The sequence below is a fragment of the Lactuca serriola genome, chromosome 2 (genome assembly GCF_051521515.1).
Source record: "Lactuca serriola cultivar US96UC23 chromosome 2, Lser_US96UC23_V15, whole genome shotgun sequence".
NCBI lineage: Eukaryota > Viridiplantae > Streptophyta > Magnoliopsida > Asterales > Asteraceae > Lactuca > Lactuca serriola.
This window is the reverse complement of record NC_136409.1, coordinates 169,708,097-169,731,348: the sequence shown is the minus strand read 5'-3', so window position 1 is coordinate 169,731,348 and position 23,252 is coordinate 169,708,097. Positions and strand designations below refer to the sequence as shown.

At 35.0% G+C, this 23,252-nt stretch overlaps 1 protein-coding gene across 1 annotated transcript; it reads left to right on the top strand.

The window, feature by feature from the left end:
* The first annotated feature begins 13,213 nt into the window (after positions 1 to 13,213).
* Positions 13,214 to 15,895, top strand: IDD1 (C2H2-like zinc finger protein). The gene is made up of 4 exons (XM_079025323.1): positions 13,214 to 13,814; positions 14,062 to 14,458; positions 14,550 to 14,770; positions 14,841 to 15,895. Exons 1-4 carry the CDS (start codon positions 13,673 to 13,675, stop codon positions 15,665 to 15,667), a joined length of 1,587 nt encoding a protein of 528 aa, XP_078881449.1. The 5' UTR covers positions 13,214 to 13,672; the 3' UTR covers positions 15,668 to 15,895.
* Positions 15,896 to 23,252: the final 7,357 nt, after the last annotated feature.

Genomic DNA, 23,252 nt, shown 5'->3' with positions numbered 1-23,252 from the left:
GCCGTTTCACCTCAAGGTTTTGGAAAAGTCTACAAGAGGAATTGGGTACCAAGTTGTGTTTAAGTACAGCTTACCATCCGCAGACAGATGGTCAGAGCGAACGGACAATACAAACACTTGAAGATATGCTGAGAGCATGTACCCTGGAATTCCAAGGTAACTGGGATGAACATTTACCTTTGGTAGAATCTTCCTACAATAATAGTTTCCACTCGAGCATTAAGATGGCACCTTATCAAGCTTTGTACGGACAGAAGTGTCGTACGCCGTCTTGTTAGCTAGAGGCTGGGGAAAAGCAGTTTATGGGACTAGAGATAGTCCATCAAACTGCTGAAAAGTTGAAAATAATTAGGGAAAGAATGTTAGAAGCTCAGGATCGTCAAAAGAGCTATTCTGACAAAAAGCGAAGACCGATAACTTTTGAAGTTGGAGATTCGGTTTTGCTTAAAGTCTCGCCGTGGAAGGGACTTATAAGATTTGGTAAAAGAGGAAAATTAAGTCCAAGGTTTATTGGACCGTTTAAAGTTCTTCATAGAATTGGGAACCAAGCTTACAAGCTCGAACTACCCGAAGAACTGAATGGAATTCATAACACTTTTCATGTGTGTTACTTGAGGAAGTTCACAGGAGAAGTTCCCGACATGATTCCACTTTCGGAGTTAAGAATTGATGAAAACAAAAGGTTGATTGAAGAACCAGAGGCAATCGTTGACCGGAAGACTAAGAAGTTGCGACGAAAGATGGTTGAGTTAGTGCTTGTCCGTTGGAAACACACGAATGGGCCGAATCTCACCTGGGAAACGGAGAGTGACATGATGAGTCGCTACCCGCAGTTGTTTGTTGATGTGTGATTCCGGGGACGGAATCATTCTAAGGTGGAGAGAATTGTAACGCCCGTGTTTCTGGGCTTGCCATTTTTTTAGCAATGTAATAATCTAGGTTAACCTTTGTAACCCAATTTGAAATAATAAAAATGTATTATTTGTGAATTATGTGTGTGTTTTCTTAATTATTATAATTTAATTGAATTAAGAATAAAAATAAGCGTCAAAATGAAATATTAGATAAAGTCGATATCTATGGATAAAGTTGTAGCGGCCGAAACGAGGTTTCCGAATATATATAAAACGCCAAAATCTGACTTCGTATGAGGAAGTTATGATTTTCTGAAGTTTCGACTTGGCAGTATGCAGCCCGAATACTCGATTCGAGATCGAGCGGTTTTTAGCCAAAACAATCTAAACGAGAATCGAAGATCTCGTTGTTAGTAGCGAAACGATGAAAAGTTAGGCGAGAACGGACGTCGGACGAAGAAGTTATGAATTTATAACGAAGTTTTTCTGTCCCGGCCTTCTAAAAATAAATAATAAAAATAAAAGTCAAAATTAGCCGACGGAGTCTAAATGAAAGTTATAGAGTATGGTTTGACCTACGCGTGGATATAAAGAACGTCGAAAACGGAGCTCGAATGCGAAAGTTACGCAATTTAGAAGTTTGACGAGTCAAATTACGCCGAGGGTAATTTGAGTACGCCCAGCGTACTCAGAGGGATGCAACTTGTCTGACCAATACTCGAGTGCCACCAATTAACGCACGCAGTGACGTCAAAGTACGCCCAACGTAACCTAATTATGCCCATCGTACTGAGTACGCCCAGCGTAATTAGAAATTACGCCCAGCGTAATCCCAGACCCAACAGCCTATAAATAGAAACCGAGATCAGCCATTTTCTCTTGTTCAAACTCTTTCTTCTCTCTAGTTTTTGCCTCGATTTGCATGTCAATCATATCCCGAAGCCCCGGTATCATTCCCGAGCCCCAAAGCAAGTTCCGAAGCTCCGAGAATCCCGAGAAGTGAGATTTCCGAGTCGAAGCCCTGCCCGCGAGGAGCTCGGTTTTTGTGAAGATCTTCCAGATCTACGGAGAAACACTACTTCTGCAAGCTGTAGTGCTGCCCGATCATCTTCTGATCATGTGAGTGTGTAGTCATTTTCTTCTAACACATTATTATGAAGTATTTTATACGAGATACGTGTTACGTGTATACTTTGTTGATTATATGTGTGAATGTATATTCACTTTCTTCTATCTCATAGATCTGATTTATTCTCTATGAAATTCGTGTTATGTGTGTATGCCTCATCTGTTATGTGGAAAAATGTATTGATTGAGCATGCTATACAGGTTTTAAACTTTGTATAAAAATGTATATTTTTATCTACTAATATGTTGGGTAGAACATGGGTAGATAATTGGTGTGTAATAAACAGATGAGAGGCCTCAATGTTGTTGGTGTTATTCTAGTCATTCAGCAGAGTATGGATGATGACCACAGACTATTCTAGACAGTCCTGTGGAACACTAGCAGGCTCATAACCTGTAGGTGTTGTGAACGACGTGTTCACCGGTGTACTCTATCCCCCACATGGTTGCCTTTAGGATATTTATTGCTAAGGAAGCCCCTTTGCAGTAATGTCCGTCCCGATGAAAATCCTAAATTAAGTTCCTTATAATAGATGTTGTTTTAGGGACGTAAAGTGAGGATAACGGGAATGGGTAATCGGGTTATTGTTGATTGTTGAAATTAAATATAATTATTTATTGTGGGTTGAAAACCCTATATGCTCACCAGGCTCCCAAGCCTGACCCACTCAGTTTATTTGTATTACAGGAAGTGGCGCAAGGGCATATGATGGATGAATCACCAAGTTGTTTTGTTTACAAGTCTGTATATATATATATATATTTGTTGAATGACTTGTAATGTTATCGTTTATGCTTTATGGTCTGTATCGGAACATGACATCCCGATTTTGATTATGAAATGAAATTATATTTCTTTATGAAATGTTTTGATAAAAGATCTATTTTATCATGTTTTACTTTTGGGAACAAATTCCGCATCTCTTTTAAAATCAAAAGGATTTACTCTGAAAATGTTTAAAAAGCATAAATGAAAACGGTCTTTTCTGACCGAGATTTTGGGGATGTCACATTCTAGTCCATTTCCAGCAACAAAACTCGAAAATCAGCACTCTGGGCCTCCTACACGTTGAGTGCAAGAACCTACTCGATGATTAGGATGAGTTTTCACTTGGACTCGTCGAGTCTCCCCATGGACTCGGCGAGTCCACTGAACACTGAGCAGATTTTCGACTTTTTCAAGCAATTCGCATCGAGTATAATGAAAACAAGCATAGGCCCTGATACCACTGATGGTTTATTAGCATTCTAACACTCCTATGGTGTACATGCAATCCTAGAAACCTTGGATCTGTGTTTTTTCTATTATACATAGAAATTTGATTTTTCCAAGGTTCTCAACCTAACTAGCATGTTATGGGGTACTTGTAACATAAAATCTAGTGGAAGAACATACCTTTTCTTGTGGTTGATTGCTTGGAGCTTCAAGAGCCTAACACCAATAATGTGGATGCCTCCAGTGGAATCACAAATCACCACACAACTTGGAAAGACTTGAGAGAATAGTATGCACTTGTAGAAATCGGCCCACCCTTGTTCTTACACACACTAGTGTCATTTCATGTGCCAAATACCTCTTTATATAGTATTGAGGATTAGGGTTACATCCATGTAAAACCTAATACCCATGACCTTTCATTTCCATAGGATCCATGGGTTAAAAACTCCATGGACTATCCATGCAAGCTTAGCCCATCCTAAATGAACATTGACCCATTCTATATATATAAGAGTCCATATTTAATTAGTCTCTTTTGATCACTAAATTAATTTCAAATTAATTTTTGATCAATACTAATTAAATAATATGATTTCATATTAATATATTATAACTTATAATATATTAATAAATCATAAATATACTATTCTCAAAAGATTATCCATACAAATTGTTTCGGTGAAGTGCAACCCAAATGAACCATGTCGGGTCAGGTCCAGTACATACCAAATGTAGTTACGGACTTAGAGACCTTATCCAACAGATCTATCAAGTAAGGATCAGTCAGTCAGGGTAGTTGTGAGGCAGGATCATTTCGGCATAATAGCTTTTCTGAAATCCAACAACCAATCCAACGTGGCCATTCTAAATACCTCTCCCGTAAGTAGATCAATCATCATAACTACATGGAATTACTAATAAATATTATTTATATGTTCATAATAATGACTTATGACCATAAATATAAGTTACACTGAAAGCAAAAGAGTGTAGCTTAACTTATAGAGGTGTTAGCGAAAACTGGGAAAATTACGCAGACAGGACTCCAAAACCAAAAGCTTTATGATGTCGGGCTCCTAGCTACTCTAGAGCCTAGCGAAAACACTCAAGAAACCCAAGAAAATCGGACCTAAGAAAGCGGAGAGGTTTTGAGAGATTTTTTAAATAAATTGTAAGGAAAATGAGAAAAATCAGAGGAGTATTTATAGGACACAGGAGGGCGCGTCGCGCGGGGACAAGAAGCACACTGCATATTCGAGTCCTGTTGGCTCCATCCTTTGCTTTCCATATGTCGTGATCTGATTCAACCACCTCGCCCCTTCTAGAAGATCACCATGTGTCACCATTTCATGGTGCCACGTGTCACCATTTCCTTGGGCCACATCCCCTTATCTCGTGAGAGATCCGTCCGACCGACATCACCACGTGTCAGCAGGAGAGTGTCGCATCATCGTGTGCGTTGCGCACTTCACATGCATAATTTTCTAAATTTTCAAAATGGCGTAACTTTTTCATACGAGCTTGTTTTTTTACGTTCTTTATATCCTTGTAAATCTCTTGACGAGATCTACAACTTTCCTTTAGGTTCCAACAACTAATTTGCAACACCCATTCTTGGTATGAATTAATCCATTATACTATTAAGTCTTCATTTTAGGTGGCCACGACATGGCAATGTTTTTAGTGATCACGGAATTTAAAAGACCTGCCACAGTGTGGCCATATGTGTCACGACGTGGCAACTGATTTTAATCAAACCCTAATTTCTACGAGAGATCCGTCCGGCCGACATCACCACGTGTTGGCTGGAGAGTGCCACATCATCGTGTGCGTTGCGCACTTCACACGCATAATTTTCTATATTTTCAAAATGGCGTAACTTTTTCATACGAGCTCCGTTTTTTACGTTCTTTATATCCTTGTAAATCTCTTGACGAGATCTACAAGTTTCCTTTAGGTTCCAACAACTAATTTGCAACACCCATTCTTGGTATGAATTAATCCATTATACTATTAAGTCTTCATTTTAGGTGGCCACGACGTGGCGATGTTTTTAGTGATCACAGAGTTTAAAAGACCCGCCACAGTGTGGCCATATGTGTCACGACGTGGCAACTGATTTTAATCAAACCCTAATTTATGGGCTTTGCACCCTATTTAAAGTAATTAAGAGGCTAGGGTTTATTCATCTTTAGCCTCCATCACTCTCAAACCCTCAAAAACCCTAACCCTTATCTTTTTTGAAGCTTTTGGAGCTCATTTGCTAGCTTTTGGTCATTTTTAGGGAAGTAGAGGAAGATTTGTGCAAGAGACCAGCAAGCAATACTCCCCAACATCTGAAAGCACCTTATTGTACCAATTTCAAGGCTCTTGATCTAGTCTTTTATCTTCACCTTAGATATCGAGAGTTAATTTTCCTAATAAACTCTTTTATTGGATTTTGAGTGGAGCAAAGAGATAAAGTTTGCAACTTTATGACTTTTAGGAGTCCCAAGGACATTATATCTCATAGATGTGAGAAATGGTTATGATTTGGAAATCTTGCTTGAGCTTTAGGTCTCATTTCTTCTTTTGACCTAGATTTGAGGGAGGACATGCATGGGGCATGCATGTCCATAAAGTTTACATTTTTAGTGATCGTTAGGACCCATAGAAGCTTTTTGGAAAGTTTGGGTCTGTGTATTTTGTGATTAAGGACTTAATGGTTGAGTTAAACCTCTTAAATGACCTTTAGAACCTAGGTTTTGAGATATTGTCTTAATATAGTGTCTTAATGGATAAAGTTGGAAACTTTATCCATCAAGATATTGGAAAAAGAGTAGATCTAGGATTTTGAGCCACTGAAAACGATTTAAGGGTAGCTTAACTTGAATAAGCCATTCAGACTGGTCCCCACGGTGTGGCACTAGGTCGCCACGGTGTGGCAACCAGATACCAGTCGACTATTTCGTCGTTTTTTTGCCTACAACGTAAAAGGGTGCTGATGGATTTTTGACTTCCTTACTGTTAACCGTTGACTCTTTAACCTAAGTTAAATTTTAATCAACTATTAGTTTTGGGAAGGTGAACTAAGGGTTTACCTTATATGAATGTCTAGGAGGGGTATAGCACATGTGGTTCGGCAGCGAGAGCAATAGCAGTTGATTATCGTCTGAGAGTTGAGTCTTCTCACAGTACTTACGGGTCAAAGGCACCAATGACGACCCATTGGATTATGTTATAGGATTCTAGTTGTCTCTATGACTCTTTCATGTGTTGGTATGTCTATTGGGTGGGGCCCGATAACTTTCAAGGCCCAATGAATGTGTTTGGCGAGGCCCACCACATGTTATTGACATATTTGTACCAGGCGAGGCCTGATGGATGTTGGGTTAGGCTCATTATATGTATGGTATATGGTATTTTGGGGAACTCACTAAGCTTTGTGCTTATAGTTTATGTTTATGGTTTCAGGTACCTCTGGTTTGAAGGGGAAGAGCATGGTATGATCGCACGACATCCACCAGTGTTCTACATTCTATGATTTTGATTTGTACTCTGATAACGATTTTCTCTATAGTGAATACACATTTTCATAGTACCGTCTTTCTTCTTTATGAAAAATACGGGAGCTCCCTAGGGTGATGAAATAGGTCTTATAAAACCTTTGTCCAATAACTCCTGGAGTTGTGTCATTAACTCCTTCATTTATGTAGGCGTTAAACGATACAATACTTTTGCAATCAGCATCGTACCTAGCAATAATTCGATCCTGATTTCTACCTGTCTCTCTGGTGGTAATCCTGGTAATTCATTTGGTAATACCTCAGGAAAAACTCGCACAACACGTATATTAGTCATTTCCTTCTTCTCTTTCTTCACGTCTATCATGTATGCTAAGAATGTCGTATATCCCCTGACTAGGAATTTTATGGCTTTCATCATCGTAATGATTCCAAATTTTATTCTACTCTTGTCTCCATATACAACAAATGGATTTCTTCCAGGGGGATTAATACGTACCATCTTCCGTCCACATAAAATCTTTGTGAGGTTTTCTCCCAACCAATCCATTCTGAGAAGTACGTTGAACTCACTTAACTTGAAAGGTAAAAGCTCTCGATGAAATTCGTTTCCATTTAAGTCAATAGTTATGGCCTCTAGCTTATTACTACAATATACATTCCTACCACCAACTACTTCTACTAAGATTATGGGTACTTAGCCTTAAGTGGTGATAATCTAAGTTTTCTACCAAATTCATGCGATATAAATGAATGATCTGCTCGAGAATCAAATAATATCTTTACAGGAATTTGATTAAATAAGAATGTACCTGAAGTAATATCAGTCTCTTCCTTTGCTTCATTGAGAGTCATCTGGTAGCTTTGACCCTTAGGCTTTGATGGCAGGATTCTAGAAGTTTGCTTCACAACTTTTTGGCACTCTGCGTTCATGTGCCCTTCCTCTCCACAACTGAAACAAACTTTTCCTTTCACTAGGCAATTTGTAGAAATATTCCTAGGCTTCTTACACTTGAAGCAGACGACACAGTCTTCGAAGTGTTTTGTCTTGCACTGATCGCACCACTTCCCTTCTTGGTTGCTTCCAGGCTTGCTGCTTGACTTCAAAAACATCTTATTATTATTATTATTATTATTATTATTCTTGATTCCTGAGGACCCATCAACTTTCCTCTTCCTATCGACTTCAGCTCTGTTGGTGGTCCTTTTCGTAATCATATTCTCCACAGAATTTGCAACCCAGATAGCCAGCTCAAAAGTCGATGCCTGCTTCACTAGCACATAATACTCCCATGGGAGTCCCTTGGAGTACCTATCAATCTTGGCCAGTTCGTCAGGGACCACTCGCAGTGCAAACTCCAATTTGTCAGTGAAAGCATCGGTGTACTCATCAACTATCATGCTTCCCTTTTTCAACGTTAGGAGTTGATTCTCCAAATCCAACATGTCCTTAGCTGAAGAAAAAGTTCGTTTGAAGTGGGTCAAACACTCTTCCCACCTCAGTTGCAACGTCTTGTTGGGGATTAATGTTTTCCCCAACGTATTCCACCAACGGATCGATGCAACCTTAAATTGCCTCACAGCATAGGCGGTTTGAATCTTGCCAGTGCAACCACATGTGACAAAAGCCATCTCCAGTTTCAAGATCTAGTCCATTACTCCCACCGGATCCTCCTTCCTGTTGAATGACGACGACTTGCAATTCTTGAAGTCCTTATACTTACAATAGCCCCTAGTTTCATCAATCATTTGGACCTTTGGTTGCTTTGGTCCTTGATAACTTTCGTAGTCATCATTATTTCTTTCTTGAACCATTTCCGGATGAGAAGGAATCGGATTGTTGTTGACTTTTCAACAACCACCGATTCATTGATCACTGGCGCTCCTATTAGCTGGTTCCTGAGCCAAGAGCTCCCTAAAATTACGTCTTTGTTGATCGAGCATTTCTCGCATCATTGCTCTAGCTTTTATTCATCGAAATTTGAGTAGCTCCTGCTCCGACGTTTTGAGGTGTTGGAACTCCTTCATTATTGACGACTCTATCGTTCCTCGTGATTGTCATGATGTTTTATAGTCGTATAGGCGAGTAGTTTTAATAAGGTGATATATTACTTACTACATACATATTTAGCACATAATTAGCAGTTAAAGCATTCTTCCTATAATATGCTAGTGTTAAGATCTAAAGCAACTAAGGCATCTACCCTAAATCATTCTATCTCAAAACTCACCGTTCCTACTTAGCTTCTAAGTTTAAGTCTAGAATTTACCTAATTTCCTAGTTCGCTTAAACTAATGTTCTGATACCAAATGTGACATCCTCCAATTTTCATAACCAATTAAAACGTTTTATTTATGCTTTATTTAATCGAGAGACGGAAATTCCTAGTTAATTAAAACATATTGAGATAACAAAATTTATTTCGTTATATTAAATTCCGAGGATGTCATTGTTCAAATTAAAACATACATTACAGCGTAAATATATAAAAGGTCCTGAAATACTATAACAGGCACATCTCTTATTTCACTCAGCAACCTAACTAAGCTTCAACAGCCTTACATCCACTACCTGTGATGCACATAAAATGAGTGGGTCAGGTTTGGGAAACCTGATGAGATGCATAGGGTTTTTAAGCCCATAATAATTTAATGATAATAAATCATAATATCATTCCTGCAAAACAATCATTGACATATAATATAGGTATATAAAATATGACATAAATATCCTTAAAGACATCTACCCAGCCCAACTGATTCTCACGAATCCTAAGTCAACCACTATCTGGAGGAATCACCCTACCTGATAAACCATTTGAGTATCTGGTTGACTACACAGCTAGGGGAGTCCATGGCCAGTGTAAGTCATATAAAGGCAACCAATGTTTAGAGTTATTGATAAATATTTTATCTATGTCTGTAGGTTATAAGTTCACGCTAGTAATGTAATTCACTAGACCGCCTAGAATAGTCAAGTGTTGTCATCTACTCTGGTCAATGAACCAGACATACTTGCTAGTTGTCTGATATGGACCCACCATTTTTAGTCATCTAAGAAAGATGAGGACTACTACACTCCGCTCTGATCTCACACTCCACCCCTGAATGAGACCTAAATAATGTCCAACTTATTGGGAACTAAACACCTTATGCATGTCTTATTATAACTAATCCAAACTTCTACTAAAGGCAAACTGTGTGTAGTACAATTTCTAGTACGCAATACTATTAAAGGTATAAAAGTAGCACATAGTATAAATCAAACATATAACATTTAATATATACTTTTACTAAATTATGTTATTGAAAGTAACCACACACTCACCTGACAAAGTAGGTGACTAGGGGTTAGGGCAACACTTCGCCTTAACACTTCTCAAAGACCTAAATGTATAAAGCACTAAGTCTTAGTCTAGTTTCATAATCCTTGCAACTATTTAATGATAATCTAGATTCCTCAATAATCTCAATGTCTACATCAATATCTATTAAGTAAGGAATAACCATGTAGGATCATATCGGAGGTACCATTTAGTATACATAATATATTGTTTGGAAATCCCACTTTAAACACCTCACTAAATCCAATCTAAACATCACTCCCGTAAGTAGATCAATCAATATAATGACTTGGAATCACTGATAAATCTTAATTATAGGTTCATAATAATGATTATGACTATAATTAAAAGTTACACTTAAAATAAATAAGCAACTTGACTTATAGAGTAATTTAACAAAAACCTAGAATTATGCGGGCATAACTCTGACCTGGGAGCTTCGTCTAGGTAGCTACTATTAGTCGGGTACTTTAGAGAAGGGGGGGTCGCATGGCTTTACCGACTACCAGAAAACTAAGGAAAAATGGGCTATAGGATGGAGAATTGAGAGAGAGAGAGAGAGAGAGAGAGAGAGAGAGGTTGTAGGGGCAAGATATGAGCAGCATATACGAAATGCAGTTATTTATAGGAATTTTTGAAATGGGCACCACAAATATGGTCAGAAGGGGTGACGTGTCACTTTCTTATGATGCCACGTGTCGCGATTTGGGTGGTATGTCAGTGCGCACGGCTGCACGTGAATTTTACTAATTTCTTAAAAAATCCATAACTTGCTTATATGAGCTCCTTTTTCGTCATGTTAATATCCGCGCACAGTTATCAATGAGATCTATAACTTTCATTTAGACTCCATCTGCTAATTTTGATTTTATTTTTAAAGTTATATTTTTACAGGCTTAAATTGTTAAAGTCTGTGTAAAAATCATAACCATCTCATACAATATCCGTTCTCAACTGTCTTTATATCGACAAATAGGTACGGGTGAGATCTTCAACTCTCATTTAGATTGTTTTTCCTAACAATTCACTGTTCTAAAATTTGATATTAGTATTGCACTTTGCTACGCTGAAATTTAGAAAAATCATAACTTTTTTATACGAAGTTAAATTTTGACGTTTTCTATATGCACACTCTCGGTTTAACGACTACTACGACCTTCGTTTAGATCACTTAGGCTAAAATGTAATTTATCAAAAAATTTACTTTTTACGATACACAAAGTCGTACCGGTTTAATCGCGAAACTTCGAAGAAGCATAACTATTTCATAAGAAGTTGGATTTAAACGCTCCTTATATCTTCAAAATCTTTGTTACGTATATTACAACTAGGTTAAGATTATTTGTCCTAAATAACCTTTTATTTTTTACACATATTTTAATCTTATTTATTTCATTATTAAATACTTATAACATATTGCATAACACATAAGCACATAAATATATTAAAGGTCATTTCTTATTCATTCATATAAAGATTACAACAGTTGACCAATGTGTTACAGACTATGACTAATTTAGTAGGAAACACAGGCGTTACATCATAAAAGAAACGACGGTATCACAGGATCTGTGGATTTGACATGCTTTTTTTGGTTCTCCCGGTTCGATTTCGGCATCAACTTTCTTAATCGTTCACATATTTTAATAATTCATATATGATGGATCCACATCAGATTATTCTTTTCAAGTGCATGGAACACCATATAAGTATGATTATTATCATGTTGATGGGATAGTATGTTGTGTTTTTTAAATCATTTTGTGTCAACATGGTTCTACACGGAAAAAAATCAAGAGCGCTCAAGAAAGAGCTAGAAAGGATGGTGAGCAGACTTTTGGAGCTCTTAAGAAACGTTGGTACATATTGAAAAAACCAACATTTTATTTTGGCAAGGAAAAACTTTAGAAATCATGTATACATGTATCATATTGCATAATATGATTATTGAAGACGAATGAAGAGCGATATGTGCTTATGATGAGCAAGAAACCATCCCTGATACACAACCAATAGAAATTGGTGGCGACGAGTACATGGACAAGAGAGCAGAGATATGTTGCACTGAAACATTTCACAATCTTTGTACAGACTTGGTAGAACACATTTACGAGATTCAACATATTAACTTCAATTTGGATCTCCCGGAAGACAAGTTATCGGATGACGACTTCATATATTATGTTTTTTTTCCTTAAGTTATTTTAATCGTTTGATGTGTATTTTTTTTAAGTTTGTAGGTTTAAGTTTTTAGTGTTTTTTTCTAAGTGTTAAGGATTTTTTTCATGGTATGTTTTTTTTTAAGTAATGCAATGTAATGTTTTTTTTATTTATTTTGAAGTAATGAAGTGTTATTTTTTTTATTAAAAATATAATTTTTTTAGAAAAAAAAAACTTAAATTGATAAAAAAAAAAGTGTGACATCACTCTTTATGACAAATAATCCTATTTTTATGGTAAAAAGTGGCATGACGTTTATGGGGCAATAAAGAGACTCTGATTTATGTAACATCATTCCCTCCGCCCTTAGACCGAAGCGTATGGAGAGGAAAAGGGGTGGAATATGTTTTCCCTCACATTGACACACCATACCGCCATTAAGGTTTAGAGGGTATGAGAAAAAGATGAGGGGAGCCTATCTCTCTCTTTCTCTTCTCGTGTATTGATCAACTTTTTTTAATTTTTTTTAATATTTATTAAATTATATATCTACTAAAAAGTTATAAAATATATCAAAATTATGGTTTTTAATTTTCTAAAAAATAAATATTTGCATGAAACATATTTTTTTAAAAAATAATAATAAATATAAATAATAAAAAATAAATGAAAGGAAAGGGAAGAAAAAGATAACATGAGAATAAAAATAAATAAATGAAATATCTTCCATACATACCATGGTATGATCTTAGTAGGGATATGGTGTCTATCCAGGAACACTCAAAAATATTCGGTATAACTCACGTGTTCAAATTTTATTGGTTGAAAACTGAAAAGAGAAAGACCAAAAGTACTTTGACTTTTCGGAACCACAACCCTTATTCTAGTCTAACTATAGTTAAAGAAGGCACGAGTTAGACAGTAACCATGGTTAGACAACCAAATGTTTTGGTTTATCCCCAGTTTGGCCCCTTTGATATTTATATTTTATTGAAAATTCATAAACGAAGACTTTTTGCAACCCCTCGGCCCTCGTTCGCTTTCTCTCTCTGGATTTTCACTTTCTCTTCTAAGATCTTTCTATCACTTTTGTTCTTAGTTTTTGTCGATATTATTAATTTCGGCTTTGAATTCGGATTCTAGTGATCTGTTTGTATCTATCTCTGTGGTTCGATCAATAGTGCTAAAATTTAGGGAAAATGTCTGAAACCCTTGTTTTATACTGTTTGAGACTAAATTCAACTTGAGCTGAGCTGATTTTGTGCTATGGCTTTTGTTGCTTGATTTGCGTTATGGTTTGAAGTAGAAACGATCGATGTTAGATTGATCCATAGATAGTAATACTAAGTTTGATATCTAACCCTAGAAAAGTAAAAGTGCTTCCGATACTTGATTTGGTTGGATAACAGATATCTCCTTTTTCTAAACGGAAGTAGAAGCAAACCCTAGAATAACTAAGTCACCATGACCACCGACTTGGACAACTCGTCGGCGGTGAACGAATCCACGGTATCCGGCGAAGCTAGTATTTCCTCTCCGGGTAATCAGACGGCGGCGCCTCCGGAAAAGCCAGTGAAAAGGAAGCGAAATTTAGCCGGCATGCCAGGTAACATTGGAACTTATCCAAATTTGCTAATAATCTAACTACGATTCCGATGTGTGTTTTCTTAATCTGGAAGATTATTGGGCTGGCTGCCTTTATTCGGAGGTTTTCATTAGATTAATCAACAAATCTCCAGCTGGAATTGATTTCAAGCTGTTTGAGTCAAGCAAAACAGAACTTCTTTTAGCATATACCTATTAGGAAATTAAGTTAATTTCTTTTTTTATGTTTTCAAATATTCAACATATAGATCCAGATGCAGAGGTGATTGCTCTATCTCCCACAACATTAATGGCTACAAACCGATTTGTATGTGAGATTTGCAACAAGGGGTTTCAAAGAGACCAGAATTTGCAACTCCATAGAAGAGGACACAATTTGCCATGGAAGCTTAAACAGAGGACAAGCAAAGAGATTAGGAAAAGAGTCTATGTATGTCCTGAGCCCTCATGTGTTCACCATGATCCTTCACGCGCTTTAGGAGATCTCACAGGGATCAAAAAACACTTCTGTAGGAAACATGGTGAGAAGAAATGGAAATGCGATCAATGCTCAAAAAAATACGCAGTTCAATCCGATTGGAAAGCTCATCTCAAAATATGTGGAACCCGAGAATACAAATGTGATTGTGGGACTCTGTTTTCAAGGTTATATAATATACTTCTTGTATCATATATTTATAAAAATCTTTCATTATTCGCTAAACAAAAGTTGAAGATTTCTTTTATTTATATGAAGGAGAGATAGCTTTATCACCCACAGAGCATTTTGTGATGCATTAGCAGTAGAGACTGCTAAAAGTCAACCTGAAGATGAAGACCCAAAACCTCAATCTGTAGAGTCAACACCACAGTCAACATCCACAGCATCACCACCCACACCACCACCACCTCCTCCACCCACCGCCACCCCAACACCGCCTGTAACATCTTCAGTTTTGTGTATTGCAAAGTCTCCAGGTAAGTACACCATCAATTCTAATAATTAAAAAGCGAAAAGCTTTATATAAAATTACTGATTTGCCCGCAGATTTGCCGGAAATTTCCACCTCCAATCAAGATTCTAGACCCGTTTTGGACAATTCACCACCAATTGTGGTGGCGGCAGTGAGCGGAAGTTGTAGTGGTAGTTGCACATCAACCAATACAGGAAGCACAAACAGCAGTGTATTTGCAAGCTTGTTTGCATCATCAACTGCATCCAAAATTTTACACCCGCAAACACAAACACAACCACAACCACAACCACAACCACAAACAATTGGATTCAAAGATTTGATTCGATCCATGAATCAATCAACAACACAAACACCTGATCTAACCCTACCATCTTCATCTCAAGAACCCATCTCCCTCTGCTTATCCACCAATCAAGGCTCTTCAATTTTCAGAACAGCGGGCCCGGAGCTCCGCCAATACGCCCCGCCACCTCAGCCCACCATGTCAGCAACAGCATTACTTCAAAAAGCTGCTCAGATGGGTGCATCTGCCTCAGGCGCGTCTTTACTTAGAGGATACGGGCTTGATGGTGGGCGGTTAGATGACTCGGATGTCGGTGGCGGCGGCGGCGGTGGTGGTGGTGGTGCAACAATTGGGTTAGGGTTAGGGGTGGGGTATGATGGGCGGTCCGGTTTGGAAGAGCTCATGATGGGGACGCCATCTGTATACGGGCCTAAACATGCGACTCTTGATTTTCTTGGGTTGGGTATGGCGGCTGGTGGTGGAACCACTAATGGTTTATCGGCTTTAATGACATCTATTGGCGGGAGTCTTGATGTTACAAGGGCGGTTTCGTCATTTGGACGTGGCGGTGGTGGTGGTGGTGAGTTCACCGGAAAAGACATGGGGAAGCAGTAGGCGATTGGAAATTTGGTTTAATGGCCACGGTTTGTGAGTAGACCTACATTTTCTCTGTGTCTGCAATTGTAGTGTGGTAAGTGTTGAGTCTTGTTTGTAGTAATTTAGTTTAAATTAGTGATATGGATTTTTACTATTTTGATGTACATTAATATTTTCTTTTTATTTGTATAATTAAATCCAGAAAAGAAAGGAAATTATGGGAATCTGGATTTCCATTTGGTTTTAGGATCTTTGAAGGAGTCCGTCCATTATGCCAAGTTGCTCCTTTTTCTTACTTTTCTTTAATAGCTTCTAAGATTCCGTATGTTGACTTTTTGTAGCTGGAAACATGTATAGTTTAATACTAATTTAAATCATTTCAACTTGCTAATTCAACGTGCCACACTCTCAAAGAGAAAGTGATAGTGATGGTTACTTTTGTGAGAGTTGACTTTTTTAGTACAACTTGAATCGGGCACTTCAATCCGATGGTATCATGAAGTGGACCATGGGTGTGGGTGGTGGTTATGGCGATGGATATGAACGCAATTTGAAACAATAGTTGCGCTTTTGAAAATTACATTTTTCGTAACCTTCATATTTTTTTATTACATTTCCTGGGTTGAGGATACTAGGTTGGGAATTTGCACCCTTAGTGTTTCTTTGAATGTGAAATGTGAAGTAGTTGGATCTAAGGTTTAAGGAAAAGGGAAGTGAGCATAGCTTGTATACGTGGGACCAAGTGGAAATGGGTGAAAGCTAGAGGGTGTAATGTGTGTAACTTCTGTAAGTTGTATTAAAGACTACGGAAGGCAAAAAAATGGAGTGGGTGTCTTGTTGTCTCCATGTCATAGATAAACACAATGTGGTTGAACTTATAAGATGTTGGGATGGGATCACATGGTGGCATGAGGGGGAGGTGTGACCATTGTGTGTGCGTATGCTCCTCGTAGTAACTTAGGTGACGTGGAAAAGAGGAGTTTTTGGTGGACATATAGGAAGTATGCTCCTCGTAGTAACTTAGGTGACTTGGAAAAGAGGAGTTTTTGGTGGACATATAGGAAGATAGATTGACTGGTACCCATGAGTGCATGAAAACTATAGTTTTGACACTAGTAACATGATGGTCACTCACTTTTTGAGTATGCTACAACACATGATATGTTAGTAAGGCTTGAACCTACAATATCACCGTTTTGAGCGATACATTTCAACCAATTAAGTGATCTCATACTTATTTAAAAAGAGGGATGCTCATTAGATTACCTTCTGGAATGGATGACATAACACCCAAATCGACTACCTATTGTTGTGTAGGTGTAACCTTGTAACCTTATGGCATGCTAAGATTGAAGACTATTACTAAGATGCTTGTGTATTGCAACAAAGAATGATAGTGTAGACCTCCTTTTAAGAATGAGCATACATATGAGAACAAGGATCTTATGGAAAAACTTAATATTGTCTACGAACGAAACTTTTAGGGATAAAGCAACCTTAAACATATAAGCTTTTGTTAAGCATGCGGGGGATGTACAACAAGCATGGAATAGTGTGGTCTAGCACATCAAATAGGTAATCAAAGATACCCTTCATTTATCGTTCGAAAGGGTTAAGGATCATAGAGAATCGTGATGGTGGAGCAAGGAGGTCTAAGCTCGAGTGTAGTGAGGATGAGAAAAGTGGTGGAGTGAAAGTAAAATACAAAGAGATCAAATGTAAAATACAAGGAGGTCAAACGTGAGGCAAAGAAAGCGGTGGTTGTGGACTAATTCAGTACATACCAAGAGATGTATAAGAGATTCCAAAAAACAAACAAAAAGGAAATTGGTGTCTACTAGTTAGTAGAAGATAACGAGTCATCTGAAGCTTTAGGTATATTACGACAACAACAGCCGAGTTCTAATGAATGATGATGACATTAAAAGGAAATGTGGTATCTGTTTTCTTTCTTTATTCAACAACGGTTCTATGATTGTAAGGGATAGGAATATAAAAAGTTGTGTTGTGAGTCTGCAAACTTACATGGAGGTTCATACTTTAGGCGAGGAAGTGAAGACAACTTTGGTGGCGATGATGATAAGGAACAAATTCGTAGGCTCATATTGAACTCCTAGTGTATATATGTGTTAGTTGTGTTGTTTTTACCATATCACCCTAATCGTCGATTATTTTTGTAATCTTGAAAGTTCATATTGTTTAATACTTTCTGAAATCTTCAAATATATTCATATTCTCACCACTTCACACTCGATGAGCACATTCTGGATATCTTATGTAGAGTTGTTACAAATCGGGTATAAAGAATAAGGAATGTCAATACCACTTGGAACCTATGCTTCTTATGAACCACCTAACTAAAAGCAATCAAACTATGTCATCAAACATTCTCTATCCTTACTCAGTTTATTTGTATCAAATACATATCTATTTCTGAAATTTCAAACTAATCACCACGTAGTGAGTATGATCACCTCCAAAACTGCTTTGCGAGCCACAAACATATGCAACGAATCCAAAAAGTCAAATCATAGATAAGAATAAGATTAGATAAGTCTATATCACACAAACGACTTATCTTGAAAAGAATTTGGGACACCACTTCACACTCGATGAACATATACCGAATATCTTATGTAGAGTTGTTACAAATTGGGCATAAAGAATAAGGAATGTCAATATCATGGCTAGACAAGTTTGTTTTGGTAGGCAAACTGTAACGCTCGCAATTTCGGGCTAGACGTTTAGAGTATAATAATTATAATTATACATTTTATTGGAAAATTAAAATCACTGATTAGAGTAATTGTTCTTCGTGTGTATTACGAGCTAATAAATATTTATCGTATACACGTTATGTGGATAAATATTAAGATTATATGATATTTGTCGAAAACCTAATATACAATTTATCGTTGAAGCAATAAAATAAAGAATATAAAATAATATATTATTTTGGACAAATGATCTTAATGAAAGTTGTAGTAGTCATGATCACGAACGCGTGAATATAAAGAACGCTTAAATGACTTCGTATAAGAAAATTATGATTTATCTAAGTTTTGCATTCAACCCGATACGTCAACGTATGTCGTAAAATATGAATCGAAGATAGGTTGCTTATTAGCCTAAGTGATCTAAATGAAAGTCGTAGTAATCGTAATTAGGAAGCGTGTATATAAATAACTCATAAATCTAACTTCGTATGAAAAAATTTTAATTTTTTGAAGTTTTGAGTTTGACACAGTACAACAATGTGCGACAAAGAAATCAAAATAAAATTTGGTTGATTAGCAAAACAATCTAAATGAAAGTTGTACTCTTCAATATGAAATCGACAATATAAAGAACGTCGAAAACATAACTCGTATGTATGAGTTTCGTAACATCATTTATAATGTAAGCCCTTTCGAACCGTAAAACGAAAAATAAAGTGAAAATTAGCCGACAAAGTCTAGATGAAAGTTGTAGTATTCGTTGATAGGAACGCATGGATATCAAAACCATCGAAAACAGAGTATGTATGCGAAAGTTATGATTTTTAGAAAAGTATCAAATATGGGTCAATCCTGAGCCGATAGGTGGCCCCACCTAAGGTGGCATGTGTGGAAATCACAAGCCACCCATCCTGCCCACAACAAGCACCTAAATATTGACATGTGGCAGGAGGTGTGCCTCCTTATTGTGCCTATATACTCATTTGTTTTTCTACTCATGTGGTTGCCAATTATTTCCTAATCTCTTCTAAACTCTCCTGTTTTCTCGAGGTCCGATCTTAGGACTTCTTACGTGTTAGTAGCGAAGCTCTGGAACACTAGAAAGCCCGATGAATTAGAGTTTTTGGTTTCGAAGTTCAGCCCGCGCAAAGTCTGGTTTTTTGCTAAACAACCTACAAGTTGAGTTATGCTTACCGTAGTTTATGTATAACTTATATTTTTGTTCGTAAATGTTATTATGAACTTATAAATAAGATTTTTCAATAATACCAGTCCGATCTTAGGACTTCTTACGTGTTAGTAGCGAAGCTCTGGAACACTAGAAAGCCCGATGAATTAGAGTTTTTGGTTTCGAAGTTCAGCCCGCGCAAAGTCTGGTTTTTTGCTAAACAACCTACAAGTTGAGTTATGCTTACCGTAGTTTATGTATAACTTATATTTTTGTTCGTAAATGTTATTATGAACTTATAAATAAGATTTTTCAATAATATCAGTCGTTTTATTGACCGGTCTACTTACAGGAGTGATGTCTAGACTAGATTTATGAGGTGCTTAAAGTGGATTTTCCAAACATTATCATACATACTTATAAAGCTAGTATTTTTTTCTTGAATCTGATGCATTTGAAACCCCCATTCTTTTTTTCCTTTCACCACATTCATTTGAAACTCCCATGACTTTTCAATTTCTTTATAATAATAATTATAATTTGGTAATTAGGTTAAATAAATATCAAATCTAAAGTGTATTCACATATAAACTAAATTTCAATATTAAAATAATATCTTTAATTCTACTTATAAAATTATGTTTTTTAACTTCTAACATATTATACTTAATTTATTAGTTTTAATATATTGTTGGATGTAAACCATTATCATTTTAAAGGTATAATTTTTGAACAATTTGTATAAAATACTTAAATTATTAATTAAAATATAACATTATAGGCTCAACTTAAATACAAATTTTATTTAACTTAAACAACTCAAAGATTAATTTTATAAATAGTTAAAAGTGATAAATTGTAGTGTCTTTCTAATAATGATTGTAAGTTGGTTAATAAGGTAAAATAAATATCAAACCTAAAGTGTAATCATAAATAGACTAAATTTCAATTTTAGAATAATATATTTACTTCTATTTATAAAGTTATGTCTTTAAATTTTAACATATTATACTTGATTTATTAGAATTAAAATGTTGTTGCATGTAAACCATTATCAGTTTAAAGCCACAATTTTTGAACAGTTTGGACAAAATACTTAAATTTTTAATTCAAATATAACATTACAGTGTTAACTTAAATATAAATTTCAGTTCCACTAAAAAAACCAAATAATATTTTGTAAATAGTTAAAAGTGATAAATTATAGTGATAAATACAAAAACTAAATTGTAATATCAGTTTAACTAAAATATTTCCTAAATATAGTTATATAATCGTTAAAAATTTTCAAATAAGTAGCTTAAAATAACTTATAATAACAATAGTTAAAAATAACTCTATATAAATGATTATATTGTTACCTTTAAAATCAAAAAATAATGTTTGATGTTTTAAATAATTATAATGATAGAAATTAAAACATTAACCAAATAAATTTTAAAAAATTAGTTAAAAATAACAACTATAAATAATATTAAACCATATATAATATTTAATTTTATTGATGTGTAACTCGCGAGTAGAAGTCATTCAAAAGATTGAGATTATGACATTATAATAGATTTATATATTATCATATAATTCAAAATAATCAATATTTTATATCAAATTAATATACGGATTATTATATCAAATTTAACAACAACGTTAGTGTTATATTTTAAATATATATTTGTAAAGACTTCAACTATATAGGTGTTTCTGCGCGTTACAATGTCAACTCAAATATAAATTTCAGTTTCATTTAAAAAAACTAAAGAATATTTTGTAAATAATTAAAAGTGATAAATCTCAATTTAACTAATATATTTCTTAAATATATTTTTATAATCGTTAAAAGTTTCCAAATAAGTAGCTTAAAATAACTTACAATAACAATAGTTAAAAACAACTCTATATACATGATTATATTGTTAGCTTTAAAATAAAAAACAATGTTTGATGTTTTAAATAATTATAATGATAGAAATTAAAACATTAAGAAAATAAATTTAAAAAAATTAATTAACAATAAAAATAACTATAAATAACATCAACTCATATATTATATTTAATTTTATTCATGTGTAACTCGCGGGTAGAAGTCATTCAAACGATTGAGATTATGAAGTTATAATAAATATATATATTATCATATAATTCAAAATAAACAATATATTATATCAATTTACTATATACAAATTATTATATCAAATTCAACAACAACGTTATTATTATATTTAAAAAATCATATATTTGTAAAACTTCAACTATATAGGTGTTTCTGCGCAACGCGCGGGCATTCGCCTAGTATCTCTATAAACCAAACGGATCTTACCTCCGATACGATCTTACATGGTTGTTCCTTATCAGCTATATGTCAATGTTCTTTTGGGATTATTTATAAATCTGATAAAAACATTATAACAATTAAACTTTATAAATACAAACAAATACTAAGGCTTAGTAATATTCATGTTTAGGTCGTTTTAAAAGGGAATATGAAGTGTTAGTTAAAGAGTTGACTTTCCCGTAAGTCTTCCACCTATATCATGTAAGTGCATAGTTACTTTCATGAACACGATTTAATACAAGTACTTATTAAAAAAATATTAAATATGTGTTGAAAGTTTATATGTAAGTTAAATGTTTATTATCTGGAATATTTGTTAAATGTATATTTGGTAACATATATTGTGTGAACCGGATATGGTTATTTATGTGTTAAAGTGCTTATATGATATTATTACATGATAATCTTAAAGATAAGTATTATTACTTTAAAGATTACCTTATATTAAAATACATGATACTCAGTGTTAAATATATACACTAAATTACGATAGTGTTCTCTAAACAAAGTTGACATTAAAAGTTGAATTCAGTAATTGTAGTCTTGTCTAAGTTTAAAACTAAAACATATAAAGAACATTTAAATCTTGTTAAGTTGGATAAAAGAATTGTCGCATACTATATTGCGATAGTTTGGTATAAACAAGAAAAATGGTTTTGGAAATCGATTATAAGCCTTATAACCTTATCTAGTAATGAAATACTCCCTCCGTCCCAAATTGATAGTCCACTTTTGACTTTTAAAGTCTTTTTTCTTCAACTTTGACCTTAAATATTTTTATTTGTGTTATATATTACTTGATAAAACTTATTACAATGAAAAAACATTTAAAATACAATTCATTCATATATTTTGCATCAAGTATTATCTATCAAAAACAAAAAAATTTTAAGGTCAAAATTGAAGAAAAAAGACTTCAAAAGTCAAAAGTGGACTATCAATTTGGGACGGAGGTAGTAAGATTTATAAAAGATAATTAGTATGAATTAAATCGAAAGTGTTTAGTTATACCCTATGTTGTAAAAATATTACATAGCCAGTAAATTGTGTTGATTATAAACATCGTAATCTTGTCTAGTTATACACTAGGACTTAAAGGGGATGCTTAGTTCATTACATGAGCGGATTTATAATAGATCCCGGGATACCCCTGAAAAAAATTCGCTAGTGTAAATTTTTTAGAAAAAATTCGTTTTATGTAGTGTATTTTTACATAATATTAATATATTTAGCGTGATAATAACACAAGTTCTACTTGGTTTAGATGGTTAAGGTGTTAGGGAATGCTATTGGAGGTTTCAAGTTCAAATCTTCTTTCAAACATTTTTCTTCATTTATTTCTTAGCTCTTTTTATATAGCATTATACCTATTATATTATGATGTTG

Excerpts from the sequence above, each read along its gene's own strand:
- IDD1 (XM_079025323.1), top strand. The coding sequence starts at position 13,673 with ATGACCACCGACTTGGACAACTCGTCGGCGGTGAACGAATCCACGGTA. Across the intron at positions 13,815-14,061 it reads AAATTTAGCCGGCATGCCAG|ATCCAGATGCAGAGGTGATT; the intron begins GTAACATTGGAA and ends TTCAACATATAG. Across the intron at positions 14,771-14,840 it reads GTGTATTGCAAAGTCTCCAG|ATTTGCCGGAAATTTCCACC; the intron begins GTAAGTACACCA and ends ATTTGCCCGCAG.